Source organism: Mobula hypostoma, chromosome 2 (assembly GCF_963921235.1).
Source record: "Mobula hypostoma chromosome 2, sMobHyp1.1, whole genome shotgun sequence".
In the NCBI taxonomy this organism is placed as follows: Eukaryota; Metazoa; Chordata; class Chondrichthyes; order Myliobatiformes; family Myliobatidae; genus Mobula; species Mobula hypostoma.
Window position 1 is genome coordinate 222,055,718 of NC_086098.1, and position 27,961 is coordinate 222,083,678.

The 27,961-nt window shown below is 43.2% G+C and overlaps 1 protein-coding gene across 5 annotated transcripts in view; it reads left to right on the forward strand.

The window, feature by feature from the left end:
- Positions 1-27,961, forward strand: part of LOC134342867 (solute carrier family 12 member 5-like) — a 1,196,244-nt gene that overhangs the window by 940,920 nt on the left and 227,363 nt on the right. For all 5 annotated transcript variants that reach the window (XM_063041525.1, XM_063041526.1, XM_063041527.1 and 2 more), the window contains exon 4: positions 24,827-24,973. In XM_063041525.1, the coding sequence (XP_062897595.1) occupies positions 24,827-24,973 (147 nt within the window). The remainder of the gene's footprint in view (positions 1-24,826; positions 24,974-27,961) is intronic.

A 27,961-nucleotide genomic window follows, 5' to 3' on the forward strand; every position in this document is an offset into this window, starting at 1 on the left:
ATGTACTCCTGCGCTCACCCAGTACATTATGTAGTGGATGGGAGACATTGACCAAGATGGCATGTAACTTGGACAGCATCCTCTTTTCAGACACCACCGTCAGAGAGTCCAGTTCCATCCCCACAACATCACTGGCCTTACGAATGAAAGATGACACCGAGATTGGGGGTGGAGTAAACAGCAAGGAAGGTTATCAGAGGACTTGCAGAAGGATCTGCATCAGCTGGAAAAATGGGCTGAAAAATGGCAGATGAAATTTACTGCAGACAAGTGCCAGGTGTTGCACTTTGATAGGACCAACCAGGTAGGTCTTACACAGTGAGTGGTAGAGCACTGAGGAATGTGGTAGAACAAAGGGATCTGGGAATACAGGTCCATAATTATTGAAAGTGGTGTCACAGGTAGATAGAGTCATAAAGAAATCTTTTGGCACATTGGCCCTCATAAATCAATGAATTGAGTACAGAAGATAGGATGTTACGTTGAAGTTGTATAAGATGTAGATGAGGCCTAATTTGAAATATTGTGTGCAGTTTTGGTCACCTATCTACAGGAAAGATGCAAATAAGGTTCAAAGAGTACTGAGAAAATTTGCAAGGGTGTTACCAGGACTGGAGGACCTGAGTTATAAGGAAAGATTGAATAGGTTAGGACTTTATTCCTTAGAATGTAGAAGATTGAGAGGGGATTTGATAGAAGTATACAAAATTATGAAGGATATAGACAGGGTAAATACAAGCAGGCATCTTCCACTGAGGTTGGGTGGGACTACAATCAGAGGTCATGAGTTAAGGGTGAAAGGTGAAAAGTTTAAGGGGAACATAAGGAGAAACTCAGAGGGTTATGAGAGTGTGGACTGTGGTGCATGTGAGCTCAATTTCAACATTTGAGAGAAGTTTGGATGCGTACTTGGATAGTAGGTGTATGGAGGGCTATGGTCCTGGTGCAAGTCAATGGGAGTAGACAGTTTGAATGGTTTTGGCATGGACTAGATGGCCTGAGGGGCCTACTTCAGTGCTGTACTTCTCTACGACGCTATCACTTTTAATTTCTTTAGCCAGAGGTTGGTAAATCTATTGAGTTCATTGCCAAGTAATTTGGTATATTTAAAGAGGATATTGATAGGCTCTTGATTAGTAACAATATAAAGGTTACAGGGAGAAGACAGGAGAATAGGGTTGGGAGGGAAGTGAACTATGAGCAAATATCATTGGAGACTTGAGGGGCCGAATGGCCTAAATCTCCTCCTATGTCCTTTTATATTATGGTCTTTTCCTTCAGAACCTTCCCTGAAACTTAAGTCAGGCTTGTTCCCTGGCCCGTTCTTGCCTCCCTTCTTCAACAATAAAACATTAGCCACCTTACAGTCTTCTAGAACTTTGCCAGACTCTAACAATGAAGCTGATACCTCTACAAGGGCATCTGCGATTATTTACCCTGGCCTTCCATAAGGTCCAGGGGTGCACTTGGTCAGTCCTTGGGGGTTTTCCCTCCTTAATTCACTTCAAGGCTACAAATACCCCTTTCCTTGGAATATGCATATCATCCAAGACCTCACTACTTATGACTCTCCATTCTTTGGGATCCATAATATTCTACTTAGTTAACACAGTGGATATGTACAGTTTAAAAATCTCAGCCGTCCATAGCTCCACTGGCTAGTCTCCCTAGTCCCCCTTTTACTGTTAATATTACTGAAAAACCTCACGGGGTATCTTGAATCTTGCCTGCCAGTCCATCTCATACTCTCTTTTTGCCATTCCGATTCCCGTCTTTCCTGTGATCTTGATATTCTTAATGTTTTTTATTCGTCAGGGGATTCACTTGTAGCCATTTGCCTAAAGGCAATGTACACTTCCTACATTTTCCTCACCAGAGCCTCAATATCTCTCATCAGCCCTGAACTTGGTATGTTTCTCCATCACCCTAACAGGGACATGCTCCTTTTGGGCTCTTTATACAGTATAACCCATCTAAAAGCCTCTAACTTGCCAACTGTTCTTTTGCCTTTAATAGAGTCACCCAATCAACTTTAACTCAATCCAGGTCAGTCCAGCTCAAGTTCAGGACTTTAACCCGTGGACCTAATCTATCTTTTCCCATAACTATTTTACAACTAATAGAATTGTGGTCACTGGACCCAAAGTGCCCTCCAACTGCCACTTCAGTTACCTGGCTCACTCATTCCCTAAGAGGAGGTCCCATACTGCTCCTTCCCAAGCAGGTTTCTCTATATATTGCGTGATGAAACTGTCTTGGAGGTACCGCACAAATTCTGTCCCAACAAGTCCTTTGTACTCAGGGTGAGTCAGTCAATACCGGGAAAATTGAAATCTTCCACTACTCAACACGTCTCCTCCTCAAGTTCCAGCTAACTGTCCACCCTTATCAAAAAGGTAGCAGATACTGTACTCTTACCTGTTCCTCTATCACACCTAAAACGTTCTCTCAGCTATGTTTCTGTTGCAGCCACAATATCCCATTCCCTTGAGGCAAACCACACTCTGAGTTAGTCTGTGTTACTTCTGAAGTTACGTGCATTGTAATAAACAAGCCTCACTGCCAGGCTTGCACGTGCTGATTGCCACATGTACCCCTGTCTCTTTACTGACTTCCCTGTCGAGTCCCATCCCACTGCCAGCTGAGCTTAAACCCTCGCTGGTGACAACAGCAGACTTTCTACCAGGATATTGGTACCATTCTGGCTCAAGTGCAATTCATCCCTCTTATACAGTTCACCTTTACCCCAGAAGAGACCCTAATGATCCAAGAACATCAATCCCTGCCCCTGCATGAATTCTTCAGCCATTCCTTCATCTGGCCTATCTTTCTGCTCCTGGACTCACTAGCACATGGCACTAGGAGGAATCTGGAGATCCCTACCCTCAGGCTGCATTATAATTTCTTACCTAAATTACTATATTCATTCTGTAGAACTTCATCCTTTGTTCAATCTATGGTTTTTTTTTTGTACTAGAGTGTAAAATTACCTCTGGCTATCCAGTTTCCCTCTCAATAATTTTCTGCAGCTGCTTAGAGACATCTTGATGCTGGCAACCAGGAGGCAAGGCAACATACTATCCAAGTATCTCTTCTGAGTCGCAGGCTCTCCTATCTGTCTCCCTCACTACCTCCAGTGGGCAAACTATAGGACAGGATTCTTAGAGATGAGATTAATGAGCATTTTGAGAAGCACGGTCTTACTAAGGATGTTCAGCATAGGTTTGTAATGGGAAGATTGTGTATCATGAGCCTGATTGTGTTTTTGAGGAGGTGACAAAACAAGATGATGAAGATAGAGCAGTGGATGTGGTGTATATCTGTAACCCTCTCACCGGGGCTCGTACACCCTCTTAGCACATCAGCTAACTCTGCTAGCAGCCATGTGAGAAGGCCACCTTTCATAAGCAACATTGGTCTAGGGTCCGTATGATTTGGGGTTCAACCAAACAAGAACGTTGGAATGTTCCGATTAAAGGAATCTTGATTTGAGTGAAGGCTGTGTAAATACTGCCCATACATTGTTATCGGTAGCCCAGAAGTGACAGATTGTACACCAGCATAAAGAAAGTATATTTTCCAATATTCATCATTTTCAACTTCAGCAAACAGTTAACAGAGAAAGAAAAAGAAAAGTAAAGGGGCCCATCAGAATTCAGTATAAATGTGCACACAAACATTGGAGCTCATTTCTGTAGTAGTTGGTTGTATCGTTTTACTCATGATGCTGAATTCTCATCACCAACCACAAGTAGAACTTCCTTTCTTGGAATCTTCTGTCTCACGAAGTACTCCTTACAGTAGGGTCTACCATTCAGATGGGATCCTCACGGTGTCTTCTCTGATTCTCTTCTCTCCACACCTCCCACTAAAAAGCCCCAAACCAGACTACTGTCCTTCAAAAATCCCCTCCGGCCTAGCTCTCTAGAATCTTCTCACCCATCCCACAATCCTGGTTGGCTGATACAACTTTCCTAATTTGGACAACATAGTTCCTTATCTTTAGCCGAAACCAAAACACTCTTAGCAGCAGGTCACACAGTTTTTACAGAAGCTACTAAAATAAAATACCCCGGAGCATAGCAGTGGAAATCTTAACTAGGGCACTACATACGGATTTTAGTAAGGTGTTTGACAAGGTTCCCTGTTGTAGGCTCGTCCAGAAAGTCATGAGACAATAGACAATAGGTGCAGAAGTAGACCATTCAGCCCTTCGAGCCTGCACCGCCATTCTGAGATCATGGCTGATCATCTACTATCAATACCCGGTTCCTGCCTTGTCCCCATAACCCTTGATTCCCCTATCCATAAGATACCTATCTAGCTCCTTCTTGAAAGCATCCAGAGAATTGGCCTCCACTGCCTTCTGAGGCAGCGCGTTCCACACCTCCACAACTCTCTGGGAGAAGAAGTTCCTCCTCAACTCTGTCCTAAATGACCTACCCCTTATTCTTAAACCATGCCCTCTGGTACTGGACTCTCCCAGCATCTGGAACATATTTCCTGCCTCTATCTTGTCCAATCCCTTAATAATCTTATATGTCTCAATCAGATCCCCCCTCAATCTCCTTAACTCCTGCGTGTACAAGCCCAGTCTCTCTAACCTCTCTGCGTAAGACAGTCCGGACATCCCAGGAATTAACCTAGTGAACCTACGCTGCACCTCCTCCACAGCCAGGATGTCCTTCCTTAACCCTGGAGACCAAAACTGCACACAATATTCCAGGTGTGGTCTCACCAGGGCCCTGTACAAATGCAAAAGGATTTCCTTGTTTTTGTACTCAATTCCCTTTGTAATAAAGGCCAACATTCCATTAGCCTTCTTCACTGCCTGCTGCACTTGCCCATTCAGCTTCAGAGACTGATGAACAAGTACTCCTAGATCTCTTTGTATTTTTCCCTTACCTAACTCCACACCATTTAGATAATAATCTGCCTTCCTGTTCTTGCTCCCAAAGTGAATAACCTCACACTTATTCACATTAAACGCCATCTGCCAAGTTTCTGCCCACTCACCCAGCCTATCCAAGTCGCCTTGAATTTTCCTAACATCCTCATCACATGTCACACTGCCACCCAGCTTAGTATCATCAGCAAAACTTGCTGATGTTATTCACAATGCCTTCCTCTAAATCATTGACATAAATGGTAAACAGCTGTGGTCCCAATACCGAGCCCTGTGGCACCCCACTAGTCACCACCTGCCATTCCGAGAAACACCCATTCACTTCTACCCTTTGCTTTCTATCTGCCAACCAGTTTTCTACATGTCAATATCCTCCCCCAAATGCCATGAGCTCTGATTTTACCCACCAATCTCCTATATGGTACCTTATCAAATGCCTTCTGAAAGTCAAGGTACACCACATCCACTGGATCTCCCACATCTATCTTCCTGGTTACATCCTCGAAAAACTCCAATAGGTTAGTCAAGCATGATTTGCCCTTGGTAAATCCATGCTGGCTCGGCCCAATCCTATCACTGCTATCAAGATATACCGCTATTTCATCTTGAATAATGGACTCTAGCATCTTCCCCACTACTGATGTTAGGCTAACAGGGTGATAGTTCCCTGTTTTCTCCCTCCCTCCTTTCTTAAAAAGTGGGATAACATTAGCCATTCGCCAATCCTCAGGAACTGATCCTGAATCTAAGGAACATTGGAAAATGATCACCAATGCATCTGCAATTTCCAGAGCCACCTCCTTTAGTACCCTAGGATGCAGACCATCTGGACCTGGGGACTTGTTAGCCTTCAGTCCCATCAGTCTACTCATCACCGTTTCCTTCCTAATGTCAATCTGTTTCAGTTCCTCTGTTACCCTATGTCCTTGGCCCATCCATACATCTGGGAGATTGCTTGTGTCTTCCCTGGTGAAGAGAGATCCAAAGTACTTATTAAATTCGTCTGCCGTTTCTCTGTTTCCCATAACAATTTCTCCCAATTCATTCTTCAAGGGCCCAACATTGTTCTTAACTATCTTCCTGCTCTTCACATACCTAAAAAAACTTTTGCTATCCTCCTTTATATTCCTAGCTAGCTTGCGTTCATACCTCATTTTTTCTCCCCATATAGCCTTTTTAGTTAAGTTCTGTTGCTCAGAATGAGGTATGGGATCCTTGGAAAATTGGCCACGTGGATTCGGAATTGGCTTGTCCACAGAAGGTAGAGGATGGTAGTAGATGGAGGGTGGTCTGCCTGGAGATCGGTGACTAGGGATGTTCCACAGGGATCTCGTCTGGTACCCTCACTCTTTGTGATTTGGCACCTCTTTAGATCCTTTGCATTGCAGCCTCCATTCCAGGCTGTGAGCAGCCAGTCAGAATGCTCTCCATGGTCCATCGGTAGAAATCTGCTACTTTTTTCTGCACTGTGAACTAGGTGTTTTACCCAGGTGCTGCTGATGTACGGGTCAGGCAGCTCCATCACAGACACAAACCCCCTGCCATCAAGGACATCTTCAGAATGCGGAAGGTGCCATCTCTCACCATCTGGGATATGCCCTTTTCTCTTTACTGCCATCAGGGAGAAGGTACAGGGGCTTGATGACCCACACTCCATGCTTTATGAACAAATTCTTCCCTTCTGCCACCAGATTTCTGAAAGAATGCTGCCTTGTTATTCCTCTTTTGCACTACTGTACTTATTTATTTTTCCATTGTAATTTATAATACTTTTCTATGCCTATACTGTACTGCTGTTACAAAACAACTAATTTCATGACATACGTCAATGTTAAGAAACCTGATTCTGAAAGGAGAGAAATGCAGAAACCTCAGCCATAATTTTTCAAACATTTTTATATTGAGTCCCGAAAAATGACAAATATTACATCCTGGTTCAAGACAGTGAGCCTATTAAATACTGACCAGTCAGTTTAAGCTCGACGATGGGGAAAATTCGGAGAGAGTTAATCAGGGCAATATCGTGATCAGAATCATAATCAGATATATTATCACTGACATATGTTGTGAAACGTGTTGTTCTGCTGCAGCAGTACAGTGCAAGACATAAAAAATTACTGTAAGTTACAATAAGATATTTTTTAAATTAGTGCAAAAAGAGAACAAAAAATAAGGTAAAGTTGATGGGTTCATTGCTCATTCAGAAATCTGATGTTGGACGGGAAGAAGCTGTTCCAAAAACATTGATTGTGGGCCTTGATGATAGTAATGAGAAGAGGGCATGTCCTGGGGAACTTTAATGACGAATGCCACCATTTTGAGGCATTGTGGTATTTATGGATTTTCAAAAGTCTTTTGAAGAAGTGCCTCGTAACAGGTTTCTTGCCAGGGTGAGGATCATTGTATTAGCATGCTCAAACATCAACACAAGTAACACAATGCAGAGAGTAGCGGAAGATGTCCCAGGTGATTAGTGAGACAGAGGAGTGGCAAACACAGCAGCCCTAAGAGCTGATTGCACCTGTTAACTATGTTCTTCCCAGTTCTGGACAGAGAATGCTGTTTCCAGCAACCCAGATTTCCAGTCCACTGCAGCCAGATATCGTTACATGCAGCCCCTCCAAACCAGATCCTCAGCATCTTCAGATAGTCAGACCTGACAGTGAAGGGGATATTGGATAGGTATTCCTGAAATGTGGTATGTGACAACCACTTATACCAAAGTTCAAAGTAACAAAGTATCAGACACCTTAGCTTTAGTTTCCTGCAGTGTGCAAGAGAAGCTGTGGTCGCCTCACTATAGGAAGGATGTGGAAGCTTTGGAAAGGGTACAGAGGAGATTTACCAGGATGCTGCCTGGTTTAGAGAGTATGCATTATGATCAGAGCTTAAGGGAGCTAGGGCTTTACTCTTTGGAGAGAAGGAGGATGAGAGGAGACATGATAGAGGTATACAAGATATTGAGAGGAATAGATAGAGTGGATAGCCAGCACCTCTTCCCCAGGACACCACTGCTCAATACAAGAGGACATGGCTTTAAGGTAAGGGGTGGGAAGTTCAAGGGGGATATTAGAGGAAGGTTTTTTACTCAGAGAGTGGTTGATGCGTGGAATGCACTGCCTGAGTCAGTGGTGGAGGCAGATACACTAGTGAAATTTAAGAGACTACTAGACAGGCATATGGAGGAATTTAAGGTGGAAGTTACATGAGAGGCAGGGTTTGAAGGTCGGCACAACAATGTGGGCTGAAAGGCCTGTACTGTGCTGTACTATTCTATGTTCTATGTTCTAATAGTTGTGGCGTTAAATTAGGTTAAGTCCCAGTGAGTGGTATAAATAAGATCCATTGTCATATTTCAGATAATAACAGGAACAACATCGATTAAATAAGGCCATTAAAATTCATTAACTATTAATTTATCTCCTGGCATATCTTGCAAGCTTGCTACATGCAAATTTGCTGCTGTGTTTGCCTGCCATTTCTTTCATGGATGTTAGGTGCCTTGGAAAGTGTTGAGGCTAGAAAAGGTGGTAAATGGATGTGAGTACATGCTTTCCACAATTGAGAAAAGTGACTCCAAATCCTTGACATTTCTGAATCACGGGGAATTTCAAGTTCAAGTTCAGTTTATTGCCATTTAACTGTACATGTGTATAATGCCAAATGAAACGATATTCCTCAAGACCAGGGATTCCCAAACATTTTTTTGCCATGGAACCTATTAACCGAGGGGTCCACGGATCTCAGGTTGAGAAGCCCTGCTCTAGACTAAGGTGCTCAACACAATACATACAACTGTAACGTTCCGTTATATTGGCTCGTATATGTCTAGGGGAAATCCCACCCAGCACCTGCCTCAACACTCCCCACAGTGTCGGTTGCCGCCCAGATCAAGCCCAAACATCAATCATCAGCCAGCACACCCAGTAAATTTTAACAAGTACACTTTATAGATATTACTAATTCTATGACATTAATATAAATTCGATACATTAAGGGAAGTAATGGAAAAAAAAGGCGCCAACACTTATCAAAGTCCAAGTTCTTCGCGCGCAACCGTTGGAGCTCAATCGAATCCAGACGACCACCCGAATCTTGTCGACTCACGGCTCGGGACCACCCGAAGACCCCGTACACAACTCACACATATAACACATGAAGTAATAGTACCACAAAAAATTAACAAATAATAAGGTGCATATACAGTACAAGTTAAACAATAACCATACAACACTACTGGCATTTCATACGTGATGAGACCTGGGTGGTGACAGGGAGTTCAGTGGTCTTATAGCCTGGGGGAAGAAGCTGTTTCACATCCTAACAGTTCTTATCCTAATGCCACAGCACATCTTGTCTGATGGTAGGAATCAACGAGATTGTTGGACGGATGGGAGGGTTATTAACAATACTAAGGGCCCTGAGTACGTAGTGCTCCTGATAATTGATCTCTGTTGGGTAGAAGAGAGACCTCAATGATCGTCCTTTGTATCCTTTGTAGGGACTTGCAATTCCCGTACCAGACGGTGATGCAGCTGATCAGGACACTCCCAGTGGTGCTCCTGTAAAAATTGGTTAAAATAGAGGTGGGAGGAGAACCTCACTGGCCTCAATCTCTCAGGAAGTGGAGATGCTAGTGTGTTTTCTTGATCAGAGAGGTGATATTGAGGGGCGAGGTGAGATCATCCATTATGTGCACTCCCAGAAACTAAACAGTTCTATAATTTCTAACATCTAAATAATTGTCATTCCAGGTATGTTACTGAAGGCATTTATCATACCCGGGGGAAGATATATGGTCATGTGTACTGGAAATATGAGGAAATTTGCAGTGTTTAAAAAGCACTTAGACAGGCACGCGAACAGTCAAGGAATGGTGGGATATAGAGCCAAGTTAAATTAGAGTATCGAGGGGATGTGAACCACAGCAACAAGGCAATAGGTGATAGAGTTGAGGGCAAGAAAAATGGTATGAGAAGTAATACCCACATCTGACACCCTGAACAAAGCACTAACCCTGCAGGTATGCTATCTAATTCTACAGGAGTGAAACAGGAAAAATAAGTCTTGTACATTTCAATCAGATCCCCTCTCATCCTTCTAAATTCCAGTGTATACAAGCCCAGTCGCTCCAATCTTTCATCATATGACTGTCCCACCATCCTGGGAATTAACCTTGTGAACCTAAGCTGCACTCCCTCAATAGCAAGAATGTCCTTCCTCAAACTTGGAGACCAAAACTGCACACAGTACCAGGTGTGGTCTCACCAGGGCCCTGGTCAGATGAATGGAAAAGATAAACAGTTATGGTCAGCCCCTTACTAGCACCGAGGGCCAGAGGGATCTTATGGTCCAGGTTCATAGTTCACTGAAAGTGACTAAGCAAGTGTATAAGGTGGTAAAGAAAGTATATGGCATGCTTGCCTTCATTGGTAGAAGTGTTGAGTATAAGCTACGTATATAAAACTTCATTCAGGCTATGCGTGCAGTTCTGGTTGTCCCATTACAGGAAGGATGTGGATGTTGTGGGGAAGTTGCAGATGAGATTTACCAGGATGTTGTCTGGATTAAAGGCTATTACGTATAAGAAAACAGTGGACAAACTTGAGCTGTTCTCCCTAGAGTGTCAGAGGCTATGGAGAAATTAGCAGCAATTTGTAAAATTCCATCTTTTCCAGAACAAACAGGTGCAATTCTACACTCTCAGTATAGAGAACATCCTAAACCAGCCATTACTGTCTGGTTTAGTCCAGCATCCTCTCACAATATAAGAAAACTGCAGCGAACTGTCAGATCAGCAGAAAAAGTAATTGACTGCAGCCTACCATTACTGCAGGACGTGTATGTGTCCAGGACAAAGAAGCGGGCAGGAAAATCATTGTGTACACTACCTACCCTGCAAGCTACCTTTTCCAAAATCTGCCTTCTGGAAAGCACCATAGGACTAGTAAAGCAAAATCTTCATGCCATTGTAAAAGTTTCTTCGCCCAGGCAGTTAATCTGATCAACAATTCTAGTTAGCCTGCCCAACTCCTGTATCTTTTAAGTTGTTTAAGTTTCTTTCAGTTATATGCAATAAAATCTTAAAATTTTCTTCATAAGCACATCTGTAATTTTAATATTGAATGAAGGGAACAAAAAGAAGTGCTGGAAGAACTCAGCAGCATCTGTGGAAAGGGAAACTAGTCACTGCCTCAGGTCCGAGACTCTTCCTCAGAAGTGAAGGGTTTATGGTTTTCAAAGCATAGCTGGGGGGGGGTGAAGAGCAAATGAGGAAACAGGAGATAAGTTAAGCCAGATCAGATGATCAGATAGAGATAGGAAAGTTGCTTCCACTGAGAGGTGAGACTAGAACTGGGGTACATACCCTGAAAATTCAGGGAAGTAGATATAGGACGAAGATGAGGAGGAATTGCTTTTCCCAGAGAGTAGTGAATCTGTGGAATTATCTGCCAGTGAAGCAGTAGAAGCTCCCTCATTCAATATATTTAAGACACAGTTAGCTTTTTGCAAAGCAGGGTAATTAAGGGTTATGGGGAAAAGGCATGTAGGTGGAGTTCAGTCCACAGCCACAGTAAGTCATGATCTTATTGAATGGTGGAGTAGGCTTGACAGATCACATGACCAACTCTTGCTCCTATTTCACATGTTTTTATGACAAAGAGCATCAGTTAAAAGCCAAGTGGAAGGATTAACGTATAAAGTTTCACTGTACCACATGCCCAACTTTGAGATCATAGAATGACAAAACCAACTGTCAAAATTTCACTAGTATGGATAGCCAATAAATTACTCAGCATAAGATCACTTTCTTTTATTTCACACAAAGTTGATGATCATGTCCCTCAAAAATAGGAGAAGATTAATGTTTTTCTTCCTTTTGTTGTTAGAGTTTTATTTTTGAAGTTTTAATTCAGTGTGAATTCAGGCAATGGTGTTCTGCTTGAAGGTGTTAAGATTTATTCAATAATTTTCACTGTCAAAGCAAGTCCCCTGAAGCAATCTGCCTTAATAGAGTCACTGAGTCATACAGCACAGAAACAGGCAAAGCTTCCCATCTCAGCTAGTTTGGCTCATATTCCCCGAAAACTTTCCTAACCATTTACCTATCCAAGTGCCCGTTAAAGTTATTACGGACTGTATACTTACTGATGAGCAATGCCTCTGAGCAGTGAGAGAGTTCTGTGCTCCTCCTGGCTAGTCCGTCCTCTGTTCTGATCAGCATTACCAGTTACAGTGATAGTAAGTGGGTTGCAGATTTTCTTTTAGACCATAACACCATAAGACACAAGAGCAGAATTAGGCCTTTTGGCCCATTGAGTCTGCTGCTCCATTCAATCATGACTGATCCTTTTTCTTCTTCTCCTCAACCCCATTTCCCGGCCTTCTTCTCGTAACCTTTGATGCCAAGTCCAATCAAGAACCTATCAATTTCTGCCTTAAGTACACCCAACAACCTGGTCTCCACAGCTGTACATGGCAACAAATTCCACAAATTCACCACCCTCTGGCTAAAGAAATTTCTCCGCATCTCTGTTTTGCATGGACGCCCCTCTATCCTGAGGCTGTTCCTTCTTGTCCTAGACTCTCCTACCATGGGAAACATCTTTTCCACATCTACTCTGTCCAGGCCTTTCAACATTCGAAAGGTTTCAGTGAGATCCTCCCCCTCATCCTTCTAAATTCCAGCGAGTACAGACCCAGAGCCATCAAATGTTCCTCGTATGATAACCCTTTCATTCCTGGAATCATCCTTGTGAGCCTCCTCTAGACTCTCTCCGATGCCAGCACATCTCTTCTAAGATGAGGGGCCCAAAACTGTTCACAAAACACAAGGTGAGGCCTCACCAGTTCCTTATAAAGCCTCAGCATCACATCCTTGCTCTTGTATTCTAGACCTCTTGAAATGAATGCTAACATTGCATTTGCCGACCTCACCACTGACACAATCTGCTAGGTAACCTTCAGGGTGTTCTGTACAAGGACTCCCAAGTCCCTTAACATCTCATATTTTTGGATTTTCTCCTCGAAAATAATCCGCGCATTTATTTCTACTACCAAAGTGCATGACCATACATCTTCCAACATTATATTTCACTTGCCATTTTCCTGCCCATTCTCCTAATCTGTCTAAGTCCTTCTGCATCCTACCTGTTTCCTCAAAACTACCTGCCCCTCCACCAATCTTCGTATCATCTGCAAACTTGGCAACAAAGCCACCTATTTCATCATCTAAATCATTTATATGCAGCATAAAAAGAAGTGGTCCCAACACCACTCCCTGCGAAACAACACTAGTCACTGGCAGTCAACCAGACAAGGATCCTTTTATTCCCACTTGCTGCCTTCTTCCAATCAGCCAATGCTCTAACCACTGTGGTAACTTTCCTTTAAGACCATTGGCTCTTAACTTGGTAAGCAGCCTCATGTGTGGCACCTTGTCAAAGGCCTTCTGAAAGTCCAAATATACAACATCCACTGTATCCCCTTTATCTGTCCTACTTGTGATCTCCTCAAAGAATTCCTGCAGGTTGTCAGACAGGATTTTCCCTTAACTGGTCTATAATTTCCTTTCTGCTCACTTCCTCCTTTCTTAAAGAGTAGAATGACACTTGCAATTTTCGAGTGCTCTGGCACCATGCCAGAGTCCAATAATTTTTGAAAGATCATTGTTAATGCCACCACAATCTCTACCACTACCTCTTTCAGAACCCTAGGGTGCAGTTCTTCTGGTCCAGGTGACTTATGCACTTTCAGGTCTTTCAGCTTTTTGAGCCCCTTCTCCCTTGTAATAGTAACTGCATCCACTTCTCTTCCCTCACACCTTTCAACACTTGGCATACTGCTATGTTTTTTAGCTTGCAATAACATGGAAATGGAGAAACAGTTGGAGATGGGTGAAAAAGTGGCAGTATGCTGTACCTTTTATCCTGTCATTCACATTCCAATAACACTGCAAAGAGACTGTGAAATTCCTGGCTGATGCCAACATGCACTGTGAAAGACAGTTAACTCTATAATTCAAGATTTGAGCTAGCAATTAATCATTACCATAAGACCATGAGATATAAGAACAGAAATAGGCCATTTGGCCCATTGCATCTGCTCTGTCATTTCATCATGGCTGATCGATTTTTCCCCAATTTCCAGCCTTCCCCCTCACCCCCGTATCCTTTCATGCCCTAACCAATCAACAATCTATCAACCTCTGCCTCTGCCTTAAATATATATATAATGGCTTGGCCTCCACAGCTACCTGTGGCAATGAATTCCACAGATTTACCACTCTCAGGCTAAAAAAAAATTCCTCTTCATCTCCATTCTAAAAGGACACCCCTCTATTCGGAGGTTGTATCCTCTGGTCCTGGACTCTTCCACCATAGGAAACATCCTCTCCACATCCACTCTAAGATCTTTCACCATTTGATAGGTTTCAATCAGGTTGCCCCTTATTCTTCTGAATTTTATTGAACACAGGCCCAGAGCCATCAAACGCTCTTCATATGACAAGCTGTTCAATCCTGGAATCATTTTTGTGAACCTCCTTTGAACCCTCTCCAGTCTCAGCACATCATTTCTAAGATAAGGGGTCCAAAACTGCTCACAATACTCCAAGTGAGGCCTCACCAGTGCTTTATAAAGTCTCAGCACTACATCCTTGCTTTTATATTCTAGTCCTCTTGAAATGAATTCTAACATTGCATTTGGATTCTTCACCACAGAATCAACCTGCAAAATGACCCTTAAGGAATCCGCACAAGCACTCCAACGTTCCTTTGTGCCTCAGATTTTTGAATTTTCTCTCCATTTAGGAAATAGTCTACCCTTTCATTTCTTCTACCAAAGTGCATGACCATATACTTCCCAATACTATATTCCAACTGCCATTTCTTTGCACATTCTCTGAATCTGTCTGAGTCCTTCTGTAGCCTCTCTAATTCCTCAAAACTACTTGCCCTTCCACTTATCTTCATATCTTCTGCAAACTTTGCTACAAAGCCATCAATTCCATCATCCAAGTCATTGACATATAAAGTAAAAAGAAGCGGTCTCTACACATACTCCTGTGAAACACCACTTGTCACTGGCAACCAACCAGAAAAGGTTCCCTTTATTTCAACTCCTTGCCTCCTGCAATCAGCCACTGCTTTATCCATGCTAGTATCTTTCCTGTAATACATGGGTTCTTAACTTGCTAAGCAGCCTCATGTGTGGCACCTTGTCAAAGGCCTTCTGAAAATCCAAGTACACAACATCAACTGATCCTCCTTTGTCTATACCACTTGTTATTTCTTCAAAGCATTCTAACAGATATGTCAGGAAATATTTTCTCTTGAGGAAACTATGCTGACTGCAGCCAATTTTATCATGTGTTTCCAAGTACCCCAAAACCACATCCTTAACAATCGACTTTAACATCTTCCCAACCACAGAGGTCAGACTAACTGGATAATAATTTCCTTTCTTCTGCCTCTCTCCCTTCTTGAAGAGTGGAGTGACATTTGCAATTTTCCAGTCTTCTGGACCCATTCCAGAATCTAGTGATTCTTGAAAGACCATTGCAAATGCTTCCACAATCTCTTCAGCCGACTGTTTCAGAACCCTGGGGTGTACACCATCAGGTCCAGGTGACTTATCTACCTATCTACCTTCAGACCTTCAGGCCTCCTCTACATCAGTGAAACCCGACGCAGATTGGGAGACCGATTTGTCGAGCACCTCCGCTCCATCAGCCAAAACAGACAGGATCTCCCAGTAGCCACCCACTTCAACTCTGCTTCCCACTCCCATTCAGATATGTCCATACATGGCCTCCTCTACAGCCATGATGAGGCTAAACTCAGGTTGGAGGAGCAACACCTCATATACCGTCTAGGTAGTCTCCAGCCCCTTGGTATGAACATAGAATTCTCCAACTTCCGGTAATTCCCTCCCCCTCCCTTCCCCTATCCCTGTGTCACTCTGCCCCCTCCCCCAGCTGCCTATCATCTCCCTCATGGTTCCGCCTCCCTCTACTACCCATTGTGTTTTCCCCTATTCTTTCTTCACCTTTCCTGCCTATCACCTCCCTGCTTCCCCTCCCCTACCCCTTTATCTTTCCCTTACTGGTTTTTCACCTGGAACCTACCAGCCTTCTCCTTCCCACCCTCCCCCCACCTTCTTTATAAGGCCTCTGCCCCTTCCCCCTACAGTCCTGACGAAGGGTTCCGGCCCGAAACGTCGACTCATCGTTTCCACGGATGCTGCCCGACCTGCTGAGTTCCTCCAGCGTGTTGTGAGTTACCTTCAGACCTTTCAGTTTCCCCAGAACATTCTCCCTAGTAATGACAACTTCACACACTTTGTAACCCCTGACACTCTGCAACTTCTACCACACTGCTAGTGTCTTCCACAGTGAAGACTAATGCAAGCTTATTATTCAGTTCATCCACCATAACCTATTTTTGGAAACCGAACTGCCTGTGTATTTCCATTGCTTGCAAAAGCAGAAGGCTAATTGGATTTGCAGAGACTGCTTAAAATCAGAATCAGTTTTAATATCATTGTCATATGTCGTAAAATGTGCTGTTTTAGAACATAGAACATAGAATAGTCCAGCACAGTACAGGCCCTTCGGCCCACAACGTTGTGCCGACCCTTAAACCCTGCCTCCCATATAACCCCCACCTTAAAATCCTCCACATACCTGTCTAGTAGTCTCTTAAATTTCACTAGTGTATCTGCCTCCACCACTGACTCAGGCAGTGTATTCCACGCACCAACCACTCTCTGAGTAAAAAACCTTCCTCTAATATCCCCCTTGAACTTCCCATCCCTTACCTTAAAGCCATGTCCTCCTGTATTGAGCAGTGGTGCCCTGGGGAAGAGGCGCTGGCTATCCACTCTATCTATTCCTCTTAATATCTTGTATACCTCTATCATGTCTCCTCTCATCCTCCTTCTCTCCAAAGAGTAAAGCCCTAGCTCCCTTAATCTCTGATCATAGTGCATACTCTCTAAACCAGGCAGCATCCTGGTAAATCTTCTCTGTACCCTTTCCAATGCTTCCATATCCTTCCTATAGTGAGGCGACCAGAACTGGACACAGTACTCCAAGTGGCCTAACCAGAGTTTTATAGAGCTGCATCATTACATCGCGACTCTTAAACTCTATCCCTCGACTTATGAAAGCTAACACCCCATAAGCTTTCTTAACTACCCTATCTACCTGTGAGGCAACTTTCAGGGATCTGTGGACATGTACCCCCAAATTCCTCTGCTCCTCCAACCTACCAAGTATCCTGCCATTTACTTTGTACTCTGCCTTGGAGTTTGTCCTTCCAAAGTGTACCACCTCACACTTCTCCGGGTTGAACTCCATTGCCACTTCTCAGCCCACTTCTGCATCCTATCAATGTCTCTCTGCAATCTTCGACAATCCTCTACACTATCCACAACACCACCAAACTTTGTGTCGTCTGCAAACTTGCCAACCCACCCTTTTACCCCCACATCCAGGTTGTTAATAAAAATCATGAAAAATAGAGGTCCCAGAACCGATCCTTGTGGGACACCACTAGTCACAATCCTCCAATCTGAATGTATTCCTTCCACCATGACCCTCTGACTTCTGCAGGCAAGCCAATTCTGAATCCACCTGGCCAAACTTCCCTGGATCCCATGCCTTCTGACTTTCTGAGTAAGCCTACCGTGTGGAACCTTGTCAAATGCTTTACTAAAATCCATGTAGATCACATCCACTACCCTACCCTCATCTATATGCCTGGTCACCTCCTCAAAGAACTCTGTCAGGCTTGTTAGACACAATCTGCCCTTCACAAAGCCATGCTGACTGCCCCTGATCAGACCATGATTCTCTAAATGCCCATAGATCCTATCTCTAAGAATCTTTTCCAACAGCGTTCCCACCACAGACGTAAGGCTCACTGGTCTATAATTACCTGAACTATCTCTACTACCTTTTTTGAACAAGGGCACAACATTCGCCTCCCTCCAATTCTCCGGTACCATTCCCGTGGACAACGAGGACACAAAGTTCCTAGCTAGAGGCTCAGCAAAATCTTCCCTTGCCTCATGGAGCTGCCTGGGGAATATTCCGTCAAGCCCCGGGGACTTATCCATTCTAATGTATTTTAACAACTCCAACACCTCCTCTCCCATAATATCAACATGCTCCAGAACATCAACCTCACTCATATTGTCCTCACCGTCATAGAGTTCCCTCTCATTGGTGAATACCGAAGAGAAGTATTCATTGAGGACCTCGCTCACTTCCACAGCCTCCAGGCACATTGTCCCACCTTTATCTCTAATCGGTCCTACCTTCACTCCTGTCATCCTTTTGTTCTTCACATAATTGAAGAATGCTTTGGGGTTTTCCTTTACCCTATTCGCCAAGGCCTTCTCATGCCCCCTTCTTGCTCTCCTCAGCCCCTTCTTAAGCTCCTTTCTTGCTTCCCTATATTGCTCAATAGACCCATCTGATCCTTGCTTCCTAAACCTCATGTATGCTGCCTTCTTCCACCTGACTAGATTTTCCACCTCACTTGTCACCCATGGTTCCTTCACCCTACCATTCTTTATTTTCCTCACCAGGACAAATTTATCTCTAACATCCTGCAAGAGATCCCTAAACATCGACCACATGTCCATAGTACATTTCCCTGCAAAAACATCATCCCAATTCACACCTGCAAGTTCTAGCCTTATAGCCTCATAATTTGCCCTTCCCCAATTAAAAATTTTCCTGTCCTCTCTGATTCTATCCTTTTCCATGATAATGCTAAAGGCCAGGGAGCGGTGGTCACTGTCCCCCAGATGCTCACCCACTGAGAGATCTGTGACATGACCCGGTTCATTACCTAGTACTAGATCTAGCATGGCATTCCCCCTGGTCGGCCTGTCAATATACTGTGACAGGAATCCGTCCTGGACACACTTAACAAACTCTGCCCCATCTGAACCATTGGAACTAATCAGGTGCCAATCAATATTAGGGAGTTAAAGTCACCCATGATAACAACCCTGTTATTTTTGCACCCTTCCAAAATCTGCCTCCTAATCTGCTCCTTGGTATCTCTGCTGCTACCGGGGGGCCTATAGCTGCGGTCCCCAACCACCGGGCCGCGGACTGGTACTGGGGCGCAAAGCATGTGCTACTGGGCTGCGAGGATACGATATGATTTGGCGATATGAGTCAGCTGCACTTTTCCTCAATCCCTGTCACGCACCGTTGAGCTTGAAAGCACGCGAGGTTATTACCCGTGCGTCATCCATGTCAGCTTGGGAAGAAGATCAACTCCTCGAGTTTGCAAATGACGGCCGGCTGAAAAGTATGTTTGACATAACATCTGTGCCGGCATTCTGGATCAAAGTCAAGGCTAAATATCCTGAGATAGCCACGAAAGCACTGAAAACTTTGCTTCCATTTCCAACATATCTCTGCAATGAATGCAACGAAAACTAAATTGCGGAATAGACTGGACACAAGGAACCCCCTTCGAGTATCGCTTTCTCCCATCACCCCTCGATGGCACCGTCTTGTTGCAGGGAACAAGTATTCAGCCCAGGGCTCCCACTGATTCAGCGATATTGGTGTGTTGCAATGATTTTATATGTTCGTACAGTGAAAATATGTGCTGTGTGTTTAATATCCAAACATCACTTAAAATGTTATGATACTATTGATTTATAAGTGACTTATATAACCATATAACATTACAGCACGGAAACAGGCCATCTCTGCCCTTCTAGACCATGCCGAACGCTACTCTCACCTAGTCCCACCGACCTGCACTCAGCCCGTAACCCTCCATTCCTTTCCTGTCCATATACCTATCCAATTTTTCTTTAAATGATAATATCGAATCTGCCTCTACCACTTCTACTGGAAGCTCGTTCAACACCTACTTCAAGCTCCCCTGTCCTCCCCTGATAATTGACTCATCGCTATATTCATGCGAGGAAAATATGCGCTGTGTATTTAATATTAAATTCGTTAGATAAACCCTTTTAGAAATTAAATTGCGTGCATTAGCCGCTTATCACCTATAGTCCAGTCGTGATTAACAGCATCCCCCCCCCGAATAGAATCACCAAGAACGATTTGTAGAAAAAAATCGGCACGTACACACATGCACACTGGTGCCCGCACAAGGCTTCATGATCATTGTAGTCCTTCTCGGGGTAAACACAACGTATTTGACTGCTACTCTTGTCCGTTGGCAACCCCACCCCCCCCACCCCCTGTCGGCCAGTCTGCAAAAATATTGTCAATAATAAACCAGTCCGCATTGCAAAAAAGGTTGGGGACCCCTGGCCTATAGAATACTCCCAATAGAGTAACTGCTCTCTTCCTGTTCCTGACTTCCACCCATACTGACTCAAAAGAGGATCCTGCTACATTACCTACCCTTTTTGTAGCTGTAATAGTATCCCTGACCAGTAATGCCACCCCTCCTCCCCTTCCCCCCTCCATCCCTTTTAAAGCACTGAAATCCAGGAATACTGAGAATCCATTCCTGCCCTGGTGCCAGCCAAGTCTCTGTAATGGCCACTACATCATAATTCCATGTATGTATCCAAGCCACGCATTCAACTGCCATCTCCTCCAATTCTTACCATCACTGCCACGTAGCACTGGCAGCAATCCTGAGAACGCCACCCTTGAGGTCCTGTTCTTCAGCCTTCTGCCTAGTTCCCGAAACTCACACTTCAGGACCTCATCCCTCTTCCTGCCTATGTCGTTGGTACCAACATGTATCACGACTTCTGGTTGCTTTCCCTCTTGTACCAGGATGTCGTGCACCCGGTCAGAGATCAATACTGGTCAATACCGTTCTGTGGCAACAGTACTGAGCAATACATTTAAAAAGCTATAAATTACTATAAGAACTATACAGCTAGCTAGCTAGATAGATACTGTATATATACTTAAATTAAATAAGTATTGTAAAAAGAGAGCAAAGATAGTGAGGTAGTGTTCATGGGTTGGTTCATTGTCCGTTCATAGAGGAAGAAACTGTTCCTGAAAAAGTTGAGTGTGTGTCTTCAGGCTCCTCTACATCTCCCACCCCACCCCTGATGGTAACAATGAGAAGAGGGCGTGTTCACCAGTTTACATTTTGCCCTGCTTTGTCTGATTGGCTGACTCCCAGCATAAGGGATAAAGCCCTTCAATTTCTTTTGGTGGTAAGTTTAATAAGCTCATCATAATTGCTCAAGATTGCTCTGACGATCTGCACCAGTCAATGACTAACCTGCTGCAGATCTAGAAAACTCGTCACAGTTTGCACAGTGCTTACCCTGCTCTGAAGGAAGTACCTGTATAGATTGAAATGAGCTACAGGACCCTCTGTCCTATTCAAACTCAGGAGTGCAGCCAGTTCAAGCAGCCACCATAATCTGCATGCTATCTCGAATATCCTCACTGAGTGAGGGGTGTCAACATCACAAAAAAAGGCACATCAGCAGCTATACTTCATTAGGAGTTTGAGGAGATATGATAAGTCTTGAAAACTTCCACAGATGTGTGTGGAGAGCATTTTGACTAGTTGCATCACTACCTGATATGAAAGCTCCAATGCACAAGATTGTAAGAGGTTGTAGAATCAGTCATTTGCGTCTTGGGCACAACCCTCTCTGCCATCGAGGACACCCTTGGGAAGCAGTGCCTCGTGAAGGCTGCATCCACCACTAAGGACACTCACCATCTGGCACATGCCATTTCTCCCTTCTAACTTCAGGGAGAAGACAGTTGAGCCTGAAGACCCACACTCAATGTTTTAAGAAGAGCTTTTTCACTTCCAGCCTCAGATTCCTGAATGGTTCTTGAAAACTATATCATAATATTGTCTTTTGCAGTATTTATATATATTATATAACATCTCCACCTCACTGACAATCAACGCTGGTTCACTTCAGGGATGTGTGCTTAGCCCACTGCTCCACTCTCTCTCTACACCCATGACTGTGTGGCTAGGCATGGCTCAAATGCCATCTATAAGTTTGCTGATGACACAACTATTGTTGGCAGAATTTCAGATGGTGATGAGAGGGTGTACAGGAGCAAGATACATCAGCTAGTTGAGTGGTGTTGCTGCAATAACCTTGCACTCAATGTCAGTACGACCCAAAGAACTGATTGTGGGCTTCAGAAAGGGTAAGACAAGGGAACACAAACCAGTCCACAAAGAGGGATCAGAAGTGGAAAGAGTGAGCAATTTCAAGTTCCTGGATGTCAAGATCTCTGAGGATCTAACCTGGACCCAACATATTGATGCAGCTACTAAGAAGACACAACATTAGCTATGTTTTATTCAGAATTTGAGGAGATATTTGTTTTGTCAGCAAAGACAGTTGCAAATTTCTACAGATATACCATGTAGAGCATTCTAACTGGCTGCATCACCATCTGGTATGGGGGAGCTGGTGCACAAGATTGAAATAAGCTGCAGAGAGTTGTAAACTTAGTCAGCTCCATTATGGGCACCAGCCTCCGTAGTATCAAGGGCATCTTCAAGGAGCGATGTCTCAAAAGGCGACATCCATCATTAAGGATACCATTCACCCAGGACATGCCTTGTTCTCATCGCTACCATCTCCCAAAGGGTACAGAAGCCTGAAGGGACACACTCAATGATTCAGGAACAGCTTCTTCCCCTCTGCCATTAGATTTCTGAGTGGACATTGAACCCATGAACACTACCTCACTGCTTTTTTATTTCTATTTTTGCACTACGTATTTAATTTAGTTATTTTATATACACACACACACATATATATATATATATATATACAGTGGTATGCAAAAGTTTGGGCGCCCCAGTCAACATTTTAAGCAAGATTAGAGTATTATTTTTGTTTTGTACAATTTTAGAGTGAAAAAAAGGAAAGGAGCACCATGCAAAAGTTTGGGCAATCCAAGAGATTTGAGCTCTCAGATAACTTTTACCAAGTTCTCAGACTTTAATTAGCTTGTTAGGGTTATGGCTTGTTCACAGTCATCGTTAGGAAAGGCCAGGTGATGCAAATTTCAAAGCTTTATAAATACCCTGACTCCTCAAACCTTGTTCCAACAATCAGCAGCCATGGGCTCTTTTAAGCAGCTGCCTAGCACTCTGAAAATTAAAATAAATGATGCCCACAAAGCAGGAGAAGGCGATAAGAAGATAGCAAAGCGTTTTCAGGTAGCTGTTTCCTCAGTTCGTAATGTAATTTATGGGAATGGTAGAGGTCAAACTGAGGTCTGGAAGACCAAGAAAACTTACCGAGAGAACTGCTCGTAGGATTGCTAGAACGGCAAATCAAACCCCCCATTTGACTGCAAAAGACCTTCAGGAAGATTTAGCAGACTCTGGAGTGGTGGTGCACTGTTCTACTATGCAGTGACACCTGCACAAATATAACCTTCATGGAAGAGTCATCAGAAGAAAACCTTTCCTGTGTCCTCACCACAAAATTCAGCATCAGAAGTTTGCAAAGGAACCTCTAAACAAGCCTGATGTATTTTGGAAACAAGTCCTGTGGACTGATGAAGTTAAATAGAACTTTTTGGCCGCAATGAGCAAAAAGTATGTTTGGAGAGAAAAGGGTACAGAATTTCATGAAAAGAACACCTCACCATGGGGATGGATCGATCATGCTTTGGGCTTGTGTTGCAGCCAATGGCACGGGGAACATTTACTGGTAGAGGGAAGAATGAATTCAATTAAATTCCAGCAAATTCTGGAAGCAAACATCCCACCATCTGTAAAAAAGCCGAAGAGGATGGCTTCTACAACAGGATAGTGATCCTAAACACACCTCAAAATCCACAATGGACTACCTCTAGAGGCGCAAGCTGAAGGTTTTGCCATGGCCCTCACAGTCCCCTGACCTAAACATTATTGAAAATATGTGGATAGACCTCAAAAGAGCAGTGCATGCAAGACGGCCCAAGAATCTCACAGAACGAGAAGCTTTTTGCAAGGAAGAATGGCTGAAAATCCCCCAAACAAGAATTGAAAGACTCTTAGCTGGCACAAAAAGCATTTACAAGCTGTGATACTTGCCAAAGGGGGTGTTACTAAGTACTGACCATGCAGGGTGCCCAAACTTTTGCTTCGGGCCCTTTTCCTTTTTTGTTATTTTGAAACTGTAGAAGATGGAAATAAAAAAAGTAGTCTTGCTTAAAATATTAAAGAAATATGTCATCTCTAACTTTATGCCTTTTGGCAATCAGGTCATCTTTTACTCACTTAGCTATTCACAGTAACAGAAAGTTTGACTCTGTGTGTGTATGTGTATATATATTTACTGTAATTCATCTTTTCCCTATTATTATGTATCGCATTGTACAGCTGCCACAAAGACAATGAATTTCATGACATATGCCAATGATATTAAACCTGATTCTGATATTTTTGTAACTTGGTGTAATATTTTATGTCTATGCTGGAGGAACTGCCACAAAACAACATGCAGTACTGTGCAAAGTTCTTTTCCACCCTAGCGATAGAGATAAACAGCATGTGCCTAAGGCTGTTGCATTGTACTGTATTTCACAAAATATATCAGTGATAATAAACCTGATTTTTGACTCTGATATCCATTCGGGCTGGACACATTTTGCTGTAATGCCTGTAGTACAATCAGTGCAATGGGTTTCAGATCTTAAATAAAAGTTTGACCTACCAAAGCATCCCAATAGAACACATTTATAAAGAGTAGATGTTTGCAGCCAAGCCACAGATAGTGGGAGCAAGCTGAGGTGAATGAGCATGGGCAGGAAATTATTTAAGTGTAATTCCTCTCCTGGGAAACAATCTAGTAATTAAGCTGGGCATTAATTGCAGGCTTCTTTTTTTTTTGCAAATTAGGATATTTGTAGGTCTGAGACAGCTTGAATTTTGTTTAACCTCTGTCTTTTCTCTCCTTCAGGCTACTCGAATGGGTACGATCATGGGAGTCTACTTTCCCTGTCTGCAGAATATTTTCGGAGTGATATTGTTCTTGCGTCTCACATGGGTCGTAGGTGTTGGAGGAATCATGGAGACTTTCTTCATTGTAATCTTGTGCTGCTCCTGTGTAAGTAACAATTCTTTTTCTACTCGCTCAGCTGCATATTCTGTTTAACATATTATGAGACTGCACAAAGAAATGGCATTTTAGTTGTTTTCTTCAAAATGAAATGCTAACTTTAAGCTATTCTCCCACACGTTGAGAAAAGCAAAACAGAGAAGCGAAAGAAGGCTTTAAGGTCTTTGTGACTTTGATACAATATAGTAAACCTATCATGGTGAAGCGTGGCCAATTATTCAAAACATATGTAATCCAACTGCTTTATTCAGCCAACAGGCAACTGGCAATCCATGTATGGAAAACTTTATAAGGAGATAAAGGTTAAAGATTGGCTTTATTTGTCGAAATGTGTTGTTTGTGTCAACACCATGCTTCCAGTGCCAACATATGCTTACAAATCACTAACCCTAAGCGAGCAACACACACAAGATGCTGAAGGAACTCAGCGGGCTATGGAAGAGTAAACAGTCGATGTTTCAGGCCAAGACTCTTCATCAGGACCCTTGTTTACTCTTTTACATTGATACTGTCTGGCCTGCCGAGTTCCTCCAGCATTTTGTGTGTGTGGCTTGGATTTCCAGCATCTGCAGATTTTCTCTTGTTTGTGACTAACGCTAACCAAATGTTTTTGGAATGTGGGAGGAAACCAGACCATCCAGAGGAAACCCACACAGTCATGAGGAGAACGTTCAACATCCTTATGGACCGCAGAGGGAATCGAACCTTGATCTTACAATAGTATTCACTAACCGCTGCGCCACCACACGATATAACTCAGCAGCAGTCAGTGCATGAAAGCTGAAGATCCCAGGTTTGGCATGCAGTCAGTGCAGTCACAACCCTTCCAAAATTCAAACACTCTGCCAATAGTTATGGCTTAAATCAAAATCAAAAATGTTAAAGTAAATTTATTTTCAAAATACACATACAGTATGCCCTGGCGATACATTTTCTTGCAGGCATTCACAATAGAATTTATGAAAAGCAATAATAAACTAAGACTGACACCCAATGTGTAAAATAACACAAATCATGCAAATAATAAAATAGTAAATAAATAATATTGCAAACGTCAGTTGTAGAGTCCTTGAAAATAGGTCTGTAGGTGGTGGAGTCAATTCAGCAGAGGTGCGTGCAGTTATCGATGCTGGTTCAGGAGCCTGATTGCTGTAGGGAATAACTACTCCTACAGTCGGTGGTGTGAGACGTCAGGCTCATGTACCCCCATCCTGAAGGCAGCAGTGAGAAGAGAGTATGGCCTGGACGATGGAGGTCCTTCCAGATGGATATTGCTTTCATGTGGCAGTTCTCCTTGTGAATGTGCTCATTGATGGTGAGGACGCATGTGAACAATAGAAACGAAAACTATTTGAATACACACACCTAGGTTGATGGCTCGACACTTTGGAGATCAGGAAAATTAGGTTCCAAGGTATGGTAATGGAACACCTTCAATCAAAGGATGGTATAGAAGTTGGCATAAAAATATGAACTAGGTCTCTCTTTTATCCTTTTGGCAAGCCGCAAGTGATTTGAATGCCTTGGATAGTAATCAGTGAATGCTGTCCCATTTATTCGAATGGCTGCAGCATCATGGAAAAGGTAAAGGTGGGACAGAGGAAGAAAGGGATGGGGAGAAAATAGGGGATGTGGAGTGTGTTAAGTGGAATTCCCTTGGGTTTTGCTTATGGGACAGGACTTGCCAAGAGATTGAGAGGCAGTAGGCAGTTAGATATAATTCTGCTGAGTACAGCAAATGTTAGGTTGTGCAACACACACACACAAAATGCTGGAGGAACTTGGCATCTATGGAGAGAAATGGACAGTCAACATTCGTTCCTCCAGCATTTTGGATGTGTTGCTCAAGGTTTCCAGGATCTGCAAAATCTCTAATGCGGGGTTTATTCTGTCCAAACAACTCCAATTACAGCACTGTGTTAAGTTTAAATCCCAAAATGTTCGCTTTTTCACTGAGGAGGGAGCTAAAACTCTTTCTGGTGTTTGTGTTTGTGTTCATCCTCTGGTGAGCTGAAGTGATGGGCATCATAGGGGATGAATTTGGTCATCCATTGCACAAAACAAGATTCTGTGTTTGTTGGAGGTCAGGTACCCTCAGCCTAGAACCTCAGATCAACTATGGGTCATACCTGCCCATAGAAAGAAACAGTCCGTACCTGAATGCAGCAAACCCTAGGTCTTATTCTGATCTAATGAAGTGACCACTGAGTGTATTTCTATATGTTTGTGATCTGCAGCTGTAGCCCATTCACTTAAAGATTCGTCATGTTGTAGATTCAGAGATGCTTTTCTGCATACCCCTGTTGTAACCCATAGTTATTCAAGTTACTGTCGCTTTCCTGTCAACTTGAACTGGTCCAGCCACCCTCTTCTGCCCCCTCTCATTAACAAGATGTTTTAGCCCATAAAACTGCCGCTCACTGGATGTTTTGATTCTTGCACCATTTTCTGTAACTCTAGAGACTGCTATGCATGTATAGCCCAGGCGATCAGCAGTTTCTGAGATATTCAAACCACCCCAGTTGGCACCAACAATCATTCAACGATCAAAGTAAATTAGAACACATTTTCTCCCATTCTGATGTTTGATCTGAACAACAACTGAACCTCTTGACCATGTCTGCATGCTTTTATGCACTGAGTTGCTGCCACATGATTGGCTGATTAGATATTTGCATTAACAAACAGATGAAAAGGTGTATCAAATGAAGTGGCCACTAAATGTATATTGCTGCTTCTTTATGATTACTGATCTACTTCCTCATATTCAGTTCTAGAATTCCTCAACAAACACCACTGTAGAAGAATCTTCACCTCCACATTCAGGATGACTGTAGCATTTCAAGGTCAATTACAGATGGCCAATAAATGTTAATGCTGTCACTGACATCTTCTTGTATATGATGAAGATGCTGTGCAAAGATTGCCTATTACGTTTCCCATATCAGTTGATAGTTATAAAGGGTCTTGGTACAT